The 19,098-nt window shown below is 42.9% G+C and overlaps 1 protein-coding gene across 1 annotated transcript; it reads left to right on the forward strand.

The window, feature by feature from the left end:
* The first annotated feature begins 13,736 nt into the window (after positions 1 to 13,736).
* On the forward strand, positions 13,737 to 17,436 carry LOC135398942 (scaffold attachment factor B1-like). The gene has a single exon (XM_064630517.1). It carries the CDS (start codon positions 13,960 to 13,962, stop codon positions 16,423 to 16,425), a length of 2,466 nt encoding a protein of 821 aa, XP_064486587.1. The 5' UTR covers positions 13,737 to 13,959; the 3' UTR covers positions 16,426 to 17,436.
* The last annotated feature ends 1,662 nt before the right edge of the window (positions 17,437 to 19,098 follow it).

The raw sequence follows: 19,098 nt of genomic DNA on the forward strand, positions 1-19,098 counted from the left end.
CTGCATTCGAAGGAAACCACGAAAAGGTCCCCAACCAAAATATGTACCTGCTATGGGAAGAAAGTACAGATTAGTACATGTTACAACAACACATGAGGAACACAACAAAGAACTACCAAGCCAGCAAGTCAGAAATGCATTCCAATTGTATTTTTCTTTCTTAAATTTTGCCTAACCATACTGCATTCGAAGGAAACCATGAAAAGGTCCCCCACCAAAATATGTACCTGCTATGGGAAGAAAGTACAGATTAGTACATGTTACAACAACGCATGAGGAACACAACAAAGAACTACCAAGCCAGCCAGTCAGAAATGCATTCCAATTGTATTTTTCTTTCTTAAATTTTGCCTAACCATACTGCATTCGAAGGAAACCACGAAAAGGTCCCCAACCAAAATATGTACCTGCTATGGGAAGAAAGTACAGATTAGTACATGTTACAACAACACATGAGGAACACAACAAAGAACTACCAAGCCAGCCAGTCAGAAATGCATTCCAATTGTATTTTTCTTTCTTAAATTTTGCCTAACCATACTGCATTCGAAGGAAACCATGAAAAGGTCCCCCACCAAAATATGTACCTGCTATGGGAAGAAAGTACAGATTAGTACATGTTACAACAACACATGAGGAACACAACAAAGAACTACCAAGCCAGCCAGTCAGAAATGCATTCCAATTGTATTTTTCTTTCTTAGATTTTGCCTAACCATACTGCATTCGAAGGAAACCATGAAAAGGTCCCCCACCAAAATATGTACCTGCTATGGGAAGAAAGTACAGATTAGTACATGTTACAACAACACATGAGGAACACAACAAAGAACTACCAAGCCAGCCAGTCCGAAATGCATTCCAATTGTATTTTTCCTTCTTAAATTTTGCCTAACCATACTGCATTCGAAGGAAACCATGAAAAGGTCCCCCACCAAAATATGTACCTGCTATGGGAAGAAAGTACAGATTAGTACATGTTACAACAACACATGAGGAACACAACAAAGAACTACCAAGCCAGCAAGTCAGAAATGCATTCCAATTGTATTTTTCTTTCTTAAATTTTGCCTAACCATACTGCATTCGAAGGAAACCATGAAAAGGTCCCCCACCAAAATATGTACCTGCTATGGGAAGAAAGTACAGATTAGTACATGTTACAACAACACATGAGGAACACAACAAAGAACTACCAAGCCAGCCAGTCAGAAATGCATTCCAATTGTATTTTTCTTTCTTAAATTTTCCCTAACCATACTGCATTCGAAGGAAACCACGAAAAGGTCCCCAACCAAAATATGTACCTGCTATGGGAAGAAAGTACAGATTAGTACATGTTACAACAACACATGAGGAACACAACAAAGAACTACCAAGCCAGCCAGTCAGAAATGCATTCCAATTGTATTTTTCCTTCTTAAATTTTGCCTAACCATACTGCATTCGAAGGAAACCATGAAAAGGTCCCCCACCAAAATATGTACCTGCTATGGGAAGAAAGTACAGATTAGTACATGTTACAACAACACATGAGGAACACAACAAAGAACTACCAAGCCAGCAAGTCAGAAATGCATTCCAATTGTATTTTTCTTTCTTAAATTTTGCCTAACCATACTGCATTCGAAGGAAACCATGAAAAGGTCCCCCACCAAAATATGTACCTGCTATGGGAAGAAAGTACAGATTAGTACATGTTACAACAACACATGAGGAACACAACAAAGAACTACCAAGCCAGCCAGTCAGAAATGCATTCCAATTGTATTTTTCTTTCTTAAATTTTGCCTAACCATACTGCATTCGAAGGAAACCACGAAAAGGTCCCCAACCAAAATATGTACCTGCTATGGGAAGAAAGTACAGATTAGTACATGTTACAACAACACATGAGGAACACAACAAAGAACTACCAAGCCAGCCAGTCAGAAATGCATTCCAATTGTATTTTTCCTTCTTAAATTTTGCCTAACCATACTGCATTCGAAGGAAACCATGAAAAGGTCCCCCACCAAAATATGTACCTGCTATGGGAAGAAAGTACAGATTAGTACATGTTACAACAACACATGAGGAACACAACAAAGAACTACCAAGCCAGCCAGTCAGAAATGCATTCCAATTGTACCATTCCAATTGTATTCCAACCATTCAATTCCAATTGCCATGCAATTCCAATTGCATTCCACCATTCCAATTGTATCATTCCAATTGTATTTTTCTTTCTTAAATTTTGCCTAACCATACTGCATTCGAAGGAAACCATGAAAAGGTCCCCCACCAAAATATGTACCTGCTATGGGAAGAAAGTACAGATTAGTACATGTTACAACAACACATGAGGAACACAACAAAGAACTACCAAGCCAGCCAGTCAGAAATGCATTCCAATTGTATTTTTCTTTCTTAGATTTTGCCTAACCATACTGCATTCGAAGGAAACCATGAAAAGGTCCCCCACCAAAATATGTACCTGCTATGGGAAGAAAGTACAGATTAGTACATGTTACAACAACACATGAGGAACACAACAAAGAACTACCAAGCCAGCCAGTCAGAAATGCATTCCAATTGTATTTTTCCTTCTTAAATTTTGCCTAACCATACTGCATTCGAAGGAAACCATGAAAAGTTCCCCCACCAAAATATGTACCTGCTATGGGAAGAAAGTACAGATTAGTACATGTTACAACAACACATGAGGAACACAACAAAGAACTACCAAGCCAGCAAGTCAGAAATGCATTCCAATTGTATTTTTCTTTCTTAAATTTTGCCTAACCATACTGCATTCGAAGGAAACCATGAAAAGGTCCCCCACCAAAATATGTACCTGCTATGGGAAGAAAGTACAGATTAGTACATGTTACAACAACACATGAGGAACACAACAAAGAACTACCAAGCCAGCCAGTCAGAAATGCATTCCAATTGTATTTTTCTTTCTTAAATTTTGCCTAACCATACTGCATTCGAAGGAAACCACGAAAAGGTCCCTAACCAAAATATGTACCTGCTATGGGAAGAAAGTACAGATTAGTACATGTTACAACAACACATGAGGAACACAACAAAGAACTACCAAGCCAGCCAGTCAGAAATGCATTCCAATTGTATTTTTCCTTCTTAAATTTTGCCTAACCATACTGCATTCGAAGGAAACCATGAAAAGGTCCCCCACCAAAATATGTACCTGCTATGGGAAGAAAGTACAGATTAGTACATGTTACAACAACACATGAGGAACATAACAAAGAACTACCAAGCCAGCAAGTCAGAAATGCATTCCAATTGTATTTTTCTTTCTTAAATTTTGCCTAACCATACTGCATTCGAAGGAAACCATGAAAAGGTCCCCCACCAAAATATGTACCTGCTATGGGAAGAAAGTACAGATTAGTACATGTTACAACAACACATGAGGAACACAACAAAGAACTACCAAGCCAGCCAGTCAGAAATGCATTCCAATTGTATTTTTCTTTCTTAAATTTTGCCTAACCATACTGCATTCGAAGGAAACCACGAAAAGGTCCCCAACCAAAATATGTACCTGCTATGGGAAGAAAGTACAGATTAGTACATGTTACAACAACACATGAGGAACACAACAAAGAACTACCAAGCCAGCCAGTCAGAAATGCATTCCAATTGTATTTTTCCTTCTTAAATTTTGCCTAACCATACTGCATTCGAAGGAAACCATGAAAAGGTCCCCCACCAAAATATGTACCTGCTAAGGGAAGAAAGTACAGATTAGTACATGTTACAACAACACATGAGGAACACAACAAAGAACTACCAAGCCAGCCAGTCAGAAATGCATTCCAATTGTATTTTTCTTTCTTAAATTTTGCCTAACCATATTGCATTCGAAGGAAACCACGAAAAGGTCCCCAACCAAAATATGTACCTGCTATGGGAAGAAAGTACAGATTAGTACATGTTACAACAACACATGAGGAACACAACAAAGAACTACCAAGCCAGCCAGTCAGAAATGCATTCCAATTGTATTTTTCGTTCTTAAATTTTGCCTAACCATACTGCATTCGAAGGAAACCATGAAAAGGTCCCCCACCAAAATATGTACCTGCTATGGGAAGAAAGTACAGATTAGTACATGTTACAACAACACATGAGGAACACAACAAAGAACTACCAAGCCAGCCAGTCAGAAATGCATTCCAATTGTATTTTTCTTTCTTAAATTTTGCCTAACCATACTGCATTCGAAGGAAACCACGAAAAGGTCCCCAACCAAAATATGTACCTGCTATGGGAAGAAAGTACAGATTAGTACATGTTACAACAACACATGAGGAACACAACAAAGAACTACCAAGCCAGCCAGTCAGAAATGCATTCCAATTGTATTTTTCTTTTTTAAATTTTGCCTAACCATACTGCATTCGAAGGAAACCATGAAAAGGTCCCCCACCAAAATATGTACCTGCTATGGGAAGAAAGTACAGATTAGTACATGTTACAACAACACATGAGGAACACAACAAAGAACTACCAAGCCAGCCAGTCAGAAATGCATTCCAATTGTATTTTTCCTTCTTAAATTTTGCCTAACCATACTGCATTCGAAGGAAACCATGAAAAGGTCCCCCACCAAAATATGTACCTGCTATGGGAAGAAAGTACAGATTAGTACATGTTACAACAACACATGAGGAACACAACAAAGAACTACCAAGCCAGCAAGTCAGAAATGCATTCCAATTGTATTTTTCTTTCTTAAATTTTGCCTAACCATACTGCATTCGAAGGAAACCATGAAAAGGTCCCCCACCAAAATATGTGCCTGCTATGGGAAGAAAGTACAGATTAGTACATGTTACAACAACACATGAGGAACACAACAAAGAACTACCAAGCCAGCCAGTCAGAAATGCATTCCAATTGTATTTTTCCTTCTTAAATTTTGCCTAACCATACTGCATTCGAAGGAAACCATGAAAAGGTCCCCCACCAAAATATGTACCTGCTATGGGAAGAAAGTACAGATTAGTACATGTTACAACAACACATGAGGAACACAACAAAGAACTACCAAGCCAGCAAGTCAGAAATGCATTCCAATTGTATTTTTCTTTCTGAAATTTTGCCTAACCATACTGCATTCGAAGGAAACCATGAAAAGGTCCCCCACCAAAATATGTACCTGCTATGGGAAGAAAGTACAGATTAGTACATGTTACAACAACACATGAGGAACACAACAAAGAACTACCAAGCCAGCCAGTCAGAAATGCATTCCAATTGTATTTTTCTTTCTTAAATTTTGCCTAACCATACTGTATTCGAAGGAAACCATGAAAAGGTCCCCAACCAAAATATGTACCTGCTATGGGAAGAAAGCAGAAAGTTACAAGGATACATAAGCAACACAATAAAGAACTACCAATCCCAATCCCAAGGTGTCCCAATTGTCTTTTTCTAGCACACTAAAAAAATGAAAATGTCCTCCACCAAAATGTATTTCTGCTATGGGGAGGAAGTACAAATTAGTACATGTTACAACAACACATAAAGCAACAGAACAAAAACAACCATCCTAACCAGCCAGAAAGGTATCCTATTTTTCTTAAAGTTTCTATAACAACATTGCACCCAAAGAAACAAATGATAGGTCCCCGACCAAAATGTGTACCTGCTAGGGAAGAACGTACAAATTAGTACATGTTATAAGAACACATAAGCGACACAATAAAAAATTATCAAGCCAACCAGAAAGACCTCCCAATTTTTTCTTAAATTTTGCATAGCCACATTGCAACCAAAGAAACAAATGAAAAGGTCCCACACCAAAATGTACACCTGCTATGGGAAGAAAGCACAGATTAGTACATGTTACAAGAACACATAAGGGACACAATAAAAAATTATCAAGCCAACCAGCCAGCCAGAAAGACCTCCCAATTTTTTCTTAAATTTTGCATAGCCACATTGCAACCAAAGAAACAAATGAAAAGGTCCCCTACCAAAATGTGTACCTGCTAGGGGACAAAGTACAAATTAGTACATGTTACAAGAACACATAAGGGACACAATAAAAAATTATCAAACCAACCAGCCAGCCAGAAAGACCTCCCACATTTTTTCTTAAATTTTGCATAACCACGTTGCAACCAAAGAAACAAATGACAGGCCCCCCACCAAAATGTGTACCTGCTAGGGGACAAAGTACAAATTAGTATATGTTACAAGAACGCATAAGGGACACAATAAAAAATTATCAAACCAACCAGCCAGCCAGAAAGAGATCCCACATTTTTTCTTAAATTTTGCATAACCACGTTGCAACCAAAGAAACAAATGAAAAGGTCCCCTACCAAAATGTGTACCTGCTAGGGGAGAAGGTACAAATTAGTACATGTTACAAGAACACATAAGGAACACAATAAAAAATTATCAAGCCAACCAGCCAGCCAGAAAGACCTCCCACATTTTTTCTTAAATTTTGCATAACCACGTTGCAACCAAATAAACAAATGAAAAGGTCCCCTACCAAAATGTGTACCTGCTAGGGGAGAAGGTACAAATTAGTACATGTTACAAGAACACATAAGGGACACAATAAAAAATTATCAAGCCAACCAGCCAGCCAGAAAGACCTCCCACATTTTTTCTTAAATTTTGCATAACCACGTTGCAACCAAAGAAACAAATGAAAAGGTCCCCTACCAAAATGTGTACCTGCTAGGGGAGAAGGTACAAATTAGTACATGTTACAAGAACACATAAGGGACACAATAAAAAATTATCAAGCCAACCAGCCAGCGAGAAAGACCTCCCACATTTTTTCTTAAATTTTGCATAACCACGTTGCAACCAAAGAAACAAATGAAAAGGTCCCCTACCAAAATGTGTACCTGCTAGGGGAGAAAGTACAAATTAGTACATGTTACAAGAACACATAAGGGACACAATAAAAAATTATCAAGCCAACCAGCCAGCGAGAAAGACCTCCCACATTTTTTCTTACATTTTGCATAACCACATTGCAACCAAAGAAACAAATGAAAAGGTCCCCTACCAAAATGTGTACCTGCGAGGGGAGAAAGTACAAATTAGTACATGTTACAAGAACACCAGTCATCATCTCGAAATAAAGTTGTTGTTGTTGTTGTTGCATCCCGATGCCTTTATCCCTTAAATTTTGCCTAAATGTACAGCATTAAAATAAAACAATGAAAAGCTCCCCGAAAATGCATGCCTGCTATAGGGAGGAAGTACAACTTAGTACGTGTTACAACAAGACATGGGGAACACAACAAAACACTACCAAGCCAGCCAGACAGAAAGGTATCTCAATTTTGTTTCTTAAATTTTGCCTAACCGCACTGCATAGATAGGAAAAAATGAAAAGGTCCCCTACCAAGATATGTACCGGCAATGGGAAGAAGGTACACAATTACTCCATAAAACAACACATGAGGAACAAACAAAAAAACTACAAAGTAAAGAGCCAGACAGCCAGAAAGGTATCCTAATTTTTTCTTAAATTCTGCATAACATTGCACCCAAAGAAACAAATTAAAACGTCCACCATCAAAATGTGTACCTGCTGTGTGAAAAAAAAAAAAACTACAATTAGTACATGTTACAAGAACACATAAGCAACACAACAAAAAATTACCAAGCCAACCAGCGCCTGCCAGAAAGACATCCCAATTTTTTCTTACATGTAGCCTTACGCAGACTGCACACAAAGAAACAAATGAAAAGGTCCCCCACCCCGAAGATGTGTACCTGCTATAGGGGGAAAGTACAGATTAGTACGTGTTGCAACAAGACATGAGGGACACAACAAGACCTACCAAGCCATCCAGAAACGTCTCCGGATTGTCTTTTTATTTACATTCTGCCAAACCATACTGCACTCAAAGAAAGAAACGAAAAAGTCCCCTGCCAAGATATTTGCCTGCTATGGTAAGTAAGTGCCAAAGCAACACATGAGCAAACTAAAAATAAATAAATAAACTACCAAGCGTAGTGCTTGGTAAAGTAAAAAAAGTTAAAGTAGTTAGTTAAAGTTAAAGTAAAAAAAAAAGTTACTTCATTGCTCCTTTGAGGATATGCAGCAAGCTGCAGAGATAGCAAGTTATCTGCATCCTTTTCTTTCCCTGCGTTGGAAAGGAAACAGCACTGATCCTTTCTTCCTTTATTGGCTAACGGCTTTTCCCACTCAGACAAAGTAGAGATGGAGTCCCAAGACACCGGTCTCTACGGAGTAGGACCAAGTCGTGGTTGTGAACAACAGACAATCAATCAAGATAAGTTTGCACGCTAGAGGTCAGTAAGTTTGCAAAAAGCGCGTCGTTGCAACTTTGCGAAAGAAAGAAAATGGAAGGAATACTCAGTACTCGGTATCTTGATATAACGGCGGCAGTAAGTTGCGTATCACGGTGTTAAGTAGCGACGAGGGTCCGTACGAGGGGTCGTGCTGGAGAGGTATGCTCCATAGTCTCATTAACGCCGAACGAGGTACGGGAACGTACACGCCCTGTCGAGAGAGGTTCAAACATATGAGAAAACCCCGTATATGAAACAGGGGATAAAGTAGCCGAAGCTCTTTGGCTGCACGTAGTATATGTGTTTGTAAGTGCTGTAAGTACTATATACAGAGTGTTTCACATAAAGTGGTGAAAAAAACTAACTGGCGACGTACTCGCCCATTGTGGGACTTTCTGCAATTACATTCTGGAAACTTTCGCCATCATTGAGGAAGGCTTTAGAGAATTTTTAATTGAGGGAAATTTATTGTTTTCAATTGAACTTTGAAAATTGCCAAGCGGACCTCACTTTTCTTTACGGAAATATGAAGTAATCCGCGGGTAACCACAGTCCCAACAAACACTATGCGCAGTATCTCAACAGAAATAGTCGAAAAAATTAGTAAAAATCCCGCTTTAGCCCCGCCTGCTTGATTGTCGTAAAGAAGAGCGCAAAGAAGGTGCGGAGAGAGGAAAAAGAATTGCCGCCTCTTGCTTTACTTTTCTTTCCTCCGCTTTGACCTTGATGCTGGTGACAACCGTCTTATCACAAAGAAAACAAAAAAGCCGTCTTATCACAAAGGAGGCAAAACAAATGAAGGCGGGGGCACTTACTCCTCTACACGCACCTTCCGTGCGCTCTTCTTGGCGAAAATCAAGCAGACGGGGCTAAAGCGTAATTTTTACTAATTTTTCCGCAATTTCTGTTGCCATACTGTGCACAGTTTTTGTTGGGTCTGCGGTTATCTGTGGAGGACTTCATATTTCTGTAAAAAAAAATTGAGGTTCGCTTGGCAATTTGCAAAGTTCAATTTAAAAAAATACATTTCCCGCAATTAAAAATTGTCCAAAGCCTTCCTCAATGGTGGCAAAAGTTTCCAAAAGGTAATTGCCGAAAGTCCCCCAATCCTCCAGCGAGTATGTAGCCAGTTAGAATTTTTTATCACGTTAGGTGAAGCACCCTGTATAAAACAGCGATGTAACGCTACGGTACCGTTACCACGGAAATATTACATCCGGACTGAGGAATACGTTCAGGAGATGTGAGAGCTTTAGGCTCGTTCGGCTGCCTAGGGAGCGCCCTCGCTCACTGCCATCATCGCCACCTGTGGTGGCAATGGCCAGTTATTTCCAACAGTTATTTCAGTTATTTCGCAGTTTCTTACAGTTATTTCATCAGGCATTGTACACATTCACTGAAGTAGATCGAACACAAGACAGAATTCACGCGATGACGTGCGAAATCGCCAACATCGTCATCTACGCTTGTAGAATATGCTGGAAAACTTTTCCTCCACCCGCCACCAGGGAAGAAAGCCGGCGCCAGTGTCACCGTGCCAAACTCTAGCCGAACGTCCCTATAGAGTATTGCCGCTTTAGTGTGACATCTGACATTTTTTTCTATTTTTCTCCTTTACCTGACCAACCATCCAATACTTCATGAATGCACTACTCCATTGGTTCATTATCTAATCACACAGAGTGTCCTTTTTTGAAGGGACAGAGACCTTCTTTTCTTTGTCTTTTTTGTCCCCTGACCGATCTTCATTTCGCTAATCATTCTTTCATATTATCCATATTCTCATAATAAACACATTCCCTCTCCATTCACGTCAAAATATTAGGGGTCGCCTCAGGATTCCTTTAAAAACCTTCCCACAAATATTTCGGTTTTGGTTGCGACAGACTCTATACGACAAATCAGGTGTGTTCTCACACAAGAGCGATGATCGTATAGCTGATCTGTAGCGCGAGAGCGATATTTTTTATCTGCACGAGTTCAGTGATATTTCACGTGGACGGCAGCGTGCCAATCGCAGCGCGGTATGCGTATCAGTTTCCGGTTCCGCACCACATGGAAACCGCCGTGTTTTGATTTTGACGCTATGCCCACGTGTTGTATGGTTGTCATTGCAGACCTCTCAAAAAAGGGTTGTCATATACTTCAAGATTATGAAAGGTAGAGGGAAGGCCCTCGCTACTGGGATAACAGCGAGTTTACAGAACATCGAAAGGTGTTCCACGATAACGGTTCCGAAAACATGATAAGCCTATCGCCCTGTTTCTTTGATGCGGGCGACATCACATTGCTAAGGACTTGATAACTTCGTTTTCGTAAAGTTCTTCCGATGTATTAAAACTCGCTATTGGAATTAAAGAATACAGAACCGTCGTTTTCAGCGTTCTGTGATAGCGGCGGCAAGTCTGCACCTGGCTGCATGTCACCATGTCTGCATCTGCACCTCGCGAGGTCAACCATGCACAATGGGGATTACTTCGGGAGTCGGAGGCGAACGGCGTGATAAGGACAGCGAGCGTGGCGCCATCTAGAATGGGGAAAATCGTGAATCCTAGTCGCGTCTGCTATGGCACCGAAATATTTTTCGTGTTGCAAATAAATAATTTGTTCGTTGTTGTTGTTGTATGTGTTTTAGTATGTTTTGCATTTACATACTGCGCTACCTGATGGCTTTGATAATTTTTTTCTCTTTTTTTTTGTCCTCGGCGAGTTCCCCGTTTCACGCCGCGTACTTTCGCTAGCGCTTTTTACGTGTTGGCGGTTTTACGCCCTCAAATACCCGCATGCGGTTTCATCTTCCGTGAGTTTGACGTCACTGACGTCTGACGTGACTTTGGCGGCCCTGATTATGCGCCTTGCGCATCGAGGTTGGGACACGGGTTCGAGTCCCTGTATTGGCTGTGTTCTCTGAATGTTTCTCTGGATTTTCGTCTGACAGCATGAGCCGAATGCCGGCACATATCCCTGCGAAATCGGACCAATACGCACCATTCACAGTACATCACATCACATCACATCACATCACATCAACGTCCACAACTCATCAATATGATAACATATCATTCCACTTCATCTTTACAACCCGTCATTGGAATTCAACTTCAGTATCACATCATCGGCCATCATCCGACACCGACTTCACATCACATGGTAGCCCATCACTTGAACTCCACATCACACCATTCTCCAAGATGTGATGGTGAATGATGTCCATGGTGGCCATCATGGGTTGGCCATCATGCTGGCCTATGCTTCTGTCCGGTATGCTACGATATCCCCCGCGTGGAAATTCTAAATCTCAAAATCCGCAACACCAAAATCACAAATTGCAAACTCAACGCTTATATGTCCGAGATCTGAGAATGACCGTGTTTCAAAGTAGGATATCACTGAGCAACGTGCTAGGCGAATGAAATGCCCGTTTTACCCACGGTTAGGCCTAGCAGGGCAGTCGCTTGGTTAGTTGATGGTCACGAGTGCCCTTTGTAGTGCTGTAGTGAGGCCAATGTTAGTTCAAGTCAGGGGTGGGCAGTATTTAAATACATTGTAATTGAAATACTATTTAAAATATAAATACATGTATTTATATTTTGTATTTAATACAGACTCGAAATATGTATTTATAATTATCTTTAAATACAAATTTTCTGGTATTTATTCTTGTAAATACTTTATAAATACTCATAAATACAGAATATACTGACTCACATCTTAAAGTTGCCCGGTGTTCGACCTTTCGGGAAGGAGGTCGAGTTTGGGGCCCAGTTATGCCGTGTTTGTGCTAGCATGCGCATGCGACAAACCATTTTAGATGGCGAGTCTTTCACTGTTGTTGCGAACAACGGTCGCGACTACCCGATTACATTGTTCTACGAAGCATCTTCGTCAAATTTAATACAAGCATTTGTTCATCGGCACCTGTGGAGAAGCTGTTCTCATTTGCGAGCCTGATTGTACGGCCGAGCAGAAGATGCCTAAAAGAAGCAGTCTTCGAGAAATTTCAAAATATTAACATCGCCATGATAATGTAACATAACAAGTAAATGCTAATTTTCCATGCTGATTTGTTCTTATAATCATCGTTATCTCTGTAATTCCAGATGACATCTTCCTCAGAGTATTTATGGTAGTAGTTACGGTATTAAAATACTGTATTTATATTTTGTATTTAAATACTCATGTTGAAAACTATTTATGAAGATTATTTAAATACCTTTCCCCTACCCCTTTCAATAATAAATACCCCTTTCAATAAAGTATTTTGTATTTATATTTCAATACTAATAAAATGTATTTATGCCCATCCCTGGTTCAAGTTTGTTGACATACAGTTCCCCGCGTGTTGTAGGCGGTGCCAGCTTGACACCTCATTTCGCCCAATGGAGCAGAGGGAATTATTCCTTGCATCCATATACATGTAATATCCTAGCAGAACAAGGGAGTATAGCTATAACAAGTATCAGTAATGTTCAATATCTCCAAATTGACTTTTGATTACGCTCCTCATTATGCGACAGAGTCGATGTAGCTCGATTATTTAAACTGTGTTTTATGGTTCGTAAAGGACGCCATATTGAAAGCTGGCAAGCTTGCCGATTTAGCAGACTGGTGCTATCCCATATTGCCTGGAGTATTTCCTTTGCACGTTACGTATCACGTAAGAAAACATCGTTTTGTGCACTTTGTGAATTCCGCAGGGACTTTTTCAGATAAGGAAGTATGTTTACCATGTAGAGGTTGTGTCCACGGTCGCTGTAGGTTGTAGCAGCTCCTTCCCAACCGGACATTTTCTATTGCTGAGCAATTACGGAGTAATGTTTGAACATAAATGATCCTAGTGTGCTAAACAACACATTGCGTAACAAGAGTGACTTCAGAAATATTATCATTATTGCAAAAAGAAACATGTACTTTATAGTAGCAACTGACAGACACCAAGCTCAACGAACGCCTGGGAACCTGTCGTCTGCAACTTACGCCGTCTGCGACAAGGCAAATTGCATTATCAAAATTGAACTCGCGGACTGCAGCAAAGTTACAATAAAAATGTTGGAAAATACGCCTTTGTCAAGTCCCCAAGTTACTTGGCATTTAAATTATATTTAAAATGCACTTATCGTGAAAACCGAGTCGCAGACGACGCCACTCGATTCGAAAGACCCGCCCGCCCGCGACGATCGTTTGCACCATGGTTTGCACTATGGTGGCGCCACGTCGCACCTGGAAGCTGGAAGTCTTCATGGTCTTCATGTTGTTGGAGGAAAAGTGAAAACACCCTATAACACTTAAAAACGTTATTATATAACGTCTGTACAACGTGCTCCACACCCGACAGGGGAAAAGATGTGTGTTCTTATCATTCATATAATTATTTTGCTCGGACAACTAGCGCCATCATGCATTGGCGCCTACCCGGTAGAGCGAGCAAAGCTTTCATAAACTGCCCGACAAGTGCGCCATTGTAGTTTTTAAGAGCGTGGCGTATTTTCTGCGCAGTGAAGATATCTCGGCAAATTTTCAGTTCGTGTTTTCGCGTGTGGTGGTCTTTTAGTGTCGACTCGACTTACATCGGGTTTCTTCGTGCGGCAGCTTACAGGTGCGTTGGATTCTTTCTCATACGAAGCAACTGCGAACGCCTAGGCGTTCAAAATGGCTCCCAGTCCAGATAGCGGTAGCTTAACAAAGAAAAAGATATCGGATCTTCGAGTCATCGACTTGCGCGGAGAGCTTGAGAAACGTGGCTTAGATAAAACTGGAGTGAAAGCAGCGCTTACGGAACGGTTATCGAAGGCTCTGAAGGACGAAGGTGAAGATCCGGACGTTTTTGAGTTCGAGGTTCCATCAGAGCCGTCTCCCGTGAAAAAGGTAATAACGAAGAGAGTGAACAAGAAGTTATCTCAGGATACGGAGTCGGAAACTCAAAGCAATGACGACGTTCAGGAACAAGGAGACTCCGAATACGAGGATGACGCCGAGGTTGAAACAGTAGATGAGGACGACGACAGCCAGGTGGAGGCCGAGGTGAGGCCTAACACTAAGGAGGAGTCAAACATGGAGAAATCCGAGGCCGTGACAACGGAGGATGCGAAAGAGGCAGGTGACACTGCTGTGCAACAGCCCGAAAAACAAAAGGAGAACGGGAAAGTGTCCAAAAGCGAAAAGAGCGAGGAGACCCGTCCTCCAGAGTCAGACCAAACATTGATCGTCCACGCGGACGACAGTCATGACTTGGATAACGATATTGATGAAGAGGACAAAGAACAGAAGGATGGTGAGGAGGCGGACAGCAGCATTTCGAAAGCACAACCCAAAAAGGCTGATGCGGCCCCAGCCGACAATGAAGAGGCCGCTAAGGAAGCTACGAAAAAGGTCGCTGCCAAAAAGCCTGCTGCAGCGACACCCAAAGCGACAAAGGCGTCGCCAAAAGTTGAGAAAGAACTGTTACGTAACCTTTGGGTGAGCGGTCTCGCAAACACCACACGAGCTGCAGACCTCAAAGCGTTGTTCGGGAAATATGGAAAGGTGACCTCAGCAAAGATAGTCACCAATGCAAAGACACCTGGCTCCAGATGTTACGGCTACATGACCATGGGCACTGCCGAGGAAGCGACAAAGTGCATTCAACATTTGCACCGTACCGAGCTCCATGGCAAGATGATTTCTGTGGAACGCACTAAGAACGAGCCAGGTGGCGCACTTCGCAAGGCAGAGGCAAAGCCTGCCGCAGCTGCTGCTACCACCCCAGCAGCCAAGCCACCAGCACCAAAGGAAGTCAAAGAAGTTAAGGCTAAGCCAGTAAAGGCTGCCGAGCCAAAGAAAAAAGAGGTTGAGAAAGCAAAACCTGCCGAAAGCAAGGAGGAACCGGAAAAGGCCGAAGCCGCGGAAGAGGAGGAGGCAGAGGTAGTTGCGGAAGAGAATCCTGAAGAAAAGGAAGAAACCGAGGAAAGTGACAAGGCAAAGAAGAAGCACCGCGACGAGAAAGGACGTCGCAGGGGAAGCCGCAGCCGCTCGAAGGAACGGGGCGGCCGTAACCGCCGCTTCTTCAGACCATTCAATCGAGGCTTCCGCGGCAGCGGTTTCCGGCGCGGTTTTGGCCGCCGCCCTTTCTTCAAGACTCCTTTCCGCGGCAGGATGGGATCCGGCGAATTCCGGGGGAATCAGTCAAACTTCCGAGCAGACGCTGCCACGTCGTACCGCCAGCGAGAGCTGGAACGGAGGCAGCGTGAAGAATCCATGCGCATTGAGCGCGAACGGGAGAGGCTTCGTGTCGAGCGCGAGAAACTGGAGCGGGAACGCCTCGACCTGCTCAGGCTCGAGCGGGAGAAGCAGAGGCTGGAGCGGGAGAGGATCCAGCGAGAGCGGGAGGAGCTTCGACAGAGGAAACTGGGACGTGCAGCCGTGATGGAAGACGTTGCCCGTCGTCCCGTGAAGCGGGCCTATGAGGAGGAGGTCCGTCCAGCCCGCAACGAGTTTGCAGAAGGAGGCTACTGGAGGGAAAACAAAAGGCAGCATGTCCGACCCGAGTACGACAACACCATGTCTCGCGACCGGGACGACAGGAAAGGGTCCGAACGCTACGACCGGGGCGGGCGGGGCGGATTCCTCCCCGAACCGGACTTCCGTGCCGGCGGCCGCCCCATGGCACGAGAACGACCCCGAGAGTCCCCACCTGGTCGGCGAATGGAGCAGCGGTTTGCCGGCAAGGAAGGATTCGGATCGTCCGGCGGGTCGTTTGGTGGACGCTTCTCCGGAGGCGATGGTTGGAGCGGCAGCCATCATCAGGGGAGCCGCGGAGGAGGCTACTCCTCCTCCAGTGCAGTGGGAGGCGGCGGCTCCCAGTCGTGGGGAGCGGACATGGGTCGCAAGCAGGACTCCTCGCACGGCCAGTCGTGGCAGGGCCAAGGAGAGCGCTGGGGTGGCGCGGGAGGTGCCAATATGGGGATGAGGGGTATGGGCGGGGGTGGAAACCTCATGGGTCAGGGGTCTCAAGGTTACGGAGGCAGTTCCGGCGGCGCGGGCATGATGCAGCACTCCGGTATGGGTGGCGGCGGCGGCGGCAGCTTTGGTAGCACGGGGGGGCGATACGCTGGAGGGGGTGGCATGAGAAGGTACTAGCTTCGTGCGTCCTCACAAAGAGTCAACCATTGAGTCGTTCCTCCTCGTTCTTTTTTTTCGTTAACCTCATTAACGCAGAAGTATGCGCTACAAATTATTTTTGGTGCCCGACGAAATGGCCATCTACCTACCCCTCGTTGCCACGAAGACTTGATGTTGGGAACGTCGAAGATTGTTTCGGACGCCGGCGCAATTCGTACATACGTACACGCAAGCAACTGTACCGGTCTCTCGGCATGGCAGAAGTTGCTCGTGGCGGAGTAATCATGACTTAGATTCAACGGCGGCAAAGCATTCAAAGGCATTGCTCAAAACGGCGTTTCTAGACGTCGATTGTGGTAGACACCTGTAGCGTTCTTTTTTTTTTTTTTCGTTTGTCTCGTAGCTCACAGTCATTCCATTCGTTGCATCCTCACTCCCTTCTCCGCCCCCACTTTAAGCTCCGCCACCTTTTCATGTTGCATTACGGTGTCCGACGGAAAATAGCAGTACCTGCACCTCGCACCAGTATTGTCATTGGGAGCGCTGGAACTGCACCGGTTTTCACAAATACCGTTATCATTTTGAAATACGAAACATCGACCGTCTTTGTTTTGAGTGTCACAGAGAAATAAAGTTGACTCGTTGAGTTGTTGGGGGTACGGCTACGATCTTATTTAGGTAGGTATCACAAAGATATTGGCGATCAGCGTTACTCTATCTGTAGCGGGTATAGTTCTTCGGATTTTTAATAACTTTGGAAAGTGCTTAACGTTGCCTACAAAATTTATGAATAAGTTTGCACATTGTGCTGAAGTGTTAATGTGTCTGGAGGTTTTGCAAAAGTGATCGTAAAGGTTCTCTGTAGAGTCACATCACCAGCAGCCTGGAACATTCATCTTTTTCCCTCTTTGACTCAAGTTTTCATTTTATACCTTGTGATTTCAATCTTCCATTGCAGTGCTTCGGCAGTCTTCGCCATGTGAATGGAGTCTTGTGCAAAATGTTGTATTAAAAGATATGTGTATTGCATCTCCTTGCTTGTCTGTCTGAACTCAAAACTGGCTAATTTCACCGTCTAGGTCATGAATTAACTTGGTGGGACGTTTTTTTTTAGATGCGGGTTTTATGTGGTTGAAAGATGAAAGTCACTGAAAAGGTTAGCCAGCTGTAGGACTCGAACCCACATCTTCTGGATTGCCGGTCCAGGGCTCTACCAATTGAGCTAAGCTAAAATTGAGGCTTCGTATGTATTTGTCCCTTCTATGTTGTTCCAGCCTCAGAACATCAGTTCTTTCATGTTTATGTGGTTGTACAGCTTGGGACATACGTTTACGGAACACGGCACTGACTTTTTTTTTTTTTTTTCATTGGAGCAGTCCTCTGTCTTGAAGAGATCGAATAAGAATCGGGGTGACCGGCTATTCCGTCAGTCTCCCAGTATGTGAGTCCGCTCCTGTTTGCTGCTAGGGTGTCGCTCCGACGGAGAAATGCGACACCCTGGTGTTCTGTGAACTTTTGTCCCAAGCTGTACCGTGGTATTGTACCATGTTAAGGTTGAACCGCATGGCACGAAAAATGAGCCGAGTTCCTTCTGAACCGAAATCTGGGCAGAACTTTTTTCGTGCATCGCTGCGTGCCAGCAAATTGGTCACCGAAAATTGCCATGGTTGCTCGCTTCTGTTGAGTAAGTCTACAGTACGTAAATTCATAAATTAGGTTTATGCCTAGTCAAATCAAAAACCTGTCCTCCGTGAGCTTTGTGTCGATAACCAGGCACACACTGTAGAGTTGAAAATGAGGGCCAGATGGCAAAAAGAAATTCTAATGGGCATGGAACTCGTGTCCAGTAGTGCAAGTGTTTCCAAAGTTTTCTAAATGTGAACTAAAATATTCCCATCATGATTTTTCTATGCTTTTTTTTGGTCAGTGTATTGCGGTACTTTAAATTAGTTTCAAGATTACAAATTAGGTTCTCATTAACTTCACTACTGCAGTATTGCAAACTGCAAGGACTTAGGGATGAGGTACATATTTACTCATTGAAGTCTTATTTCGGAATTTTGCTTGTCGTGAGATGTTCTAGAATGTAGAGTGGTACACGAAGTTAATTGACATGGGCTTCATACTCAAGTGGTACTATGCTGACACTTGCCTGAAAACTTATCAGTGCTACCATGTCACAATTTCCTTCTGGGTATTGGCAATCACGGCTATTTTGTTCATGGTAACATTGGATGTTTCCCTTGCGTGAGTGGGTGGAGAATGGGCGATGTGTACAATTGTGCATCTTATAGTTCCACAGTTCATGTGAAGACTAATGTTGCATTATCTGAAACATACTAGATTAGAAATGATTCGTGTTCTATCCTATATTGCCATTGTGGTGAACTACGAATGGATAGCAGCAGCTTGACAAAGCGTAGACTAATGGGGATGTTAGTTCTAATGAGGCCAGTGCTTCGAAAACTTTGCACCAAGCTAGGGGGAGTATAAGGTGTATTTTCTAAATTCTACATCAGGCCTTGCAATTTGCGTCACACCATTTATGGGAAAACCATGAGTAATAACTGAAATAAACGATCCGTAGCAATTTCAGTAGACCGTGCCCCTACTGTTTGGACAGTTTATGAAGATTGCGAACATGGAACATTTGTTCAACACTTGTGCAAAGTAGAGGAAACCTAAGACCTT

This window comes from Ornithodoros turicata, chromosome 6 (genome assembly GCF_037126465.1).
Source record: "Ornithodoros turicata isolate Travis chromosome 6, ASM3712646v1, whole genome shotgun sequence".
NCBI lineage: Eukaryota > Metazoa > Arthropoda > Arachnida > Ixodida > Argasidae > Ornithodoros > Ornithodoros turicata.

Coding starts and splice junctions, on each gene's coding strand:
- LOC135398942 (XM_064630517.1), top strand. CDS start 13,960: ATGGCTCCCAGTCCAGATAGCGGTAGCTTAACAAAGAAAAAGATATCG.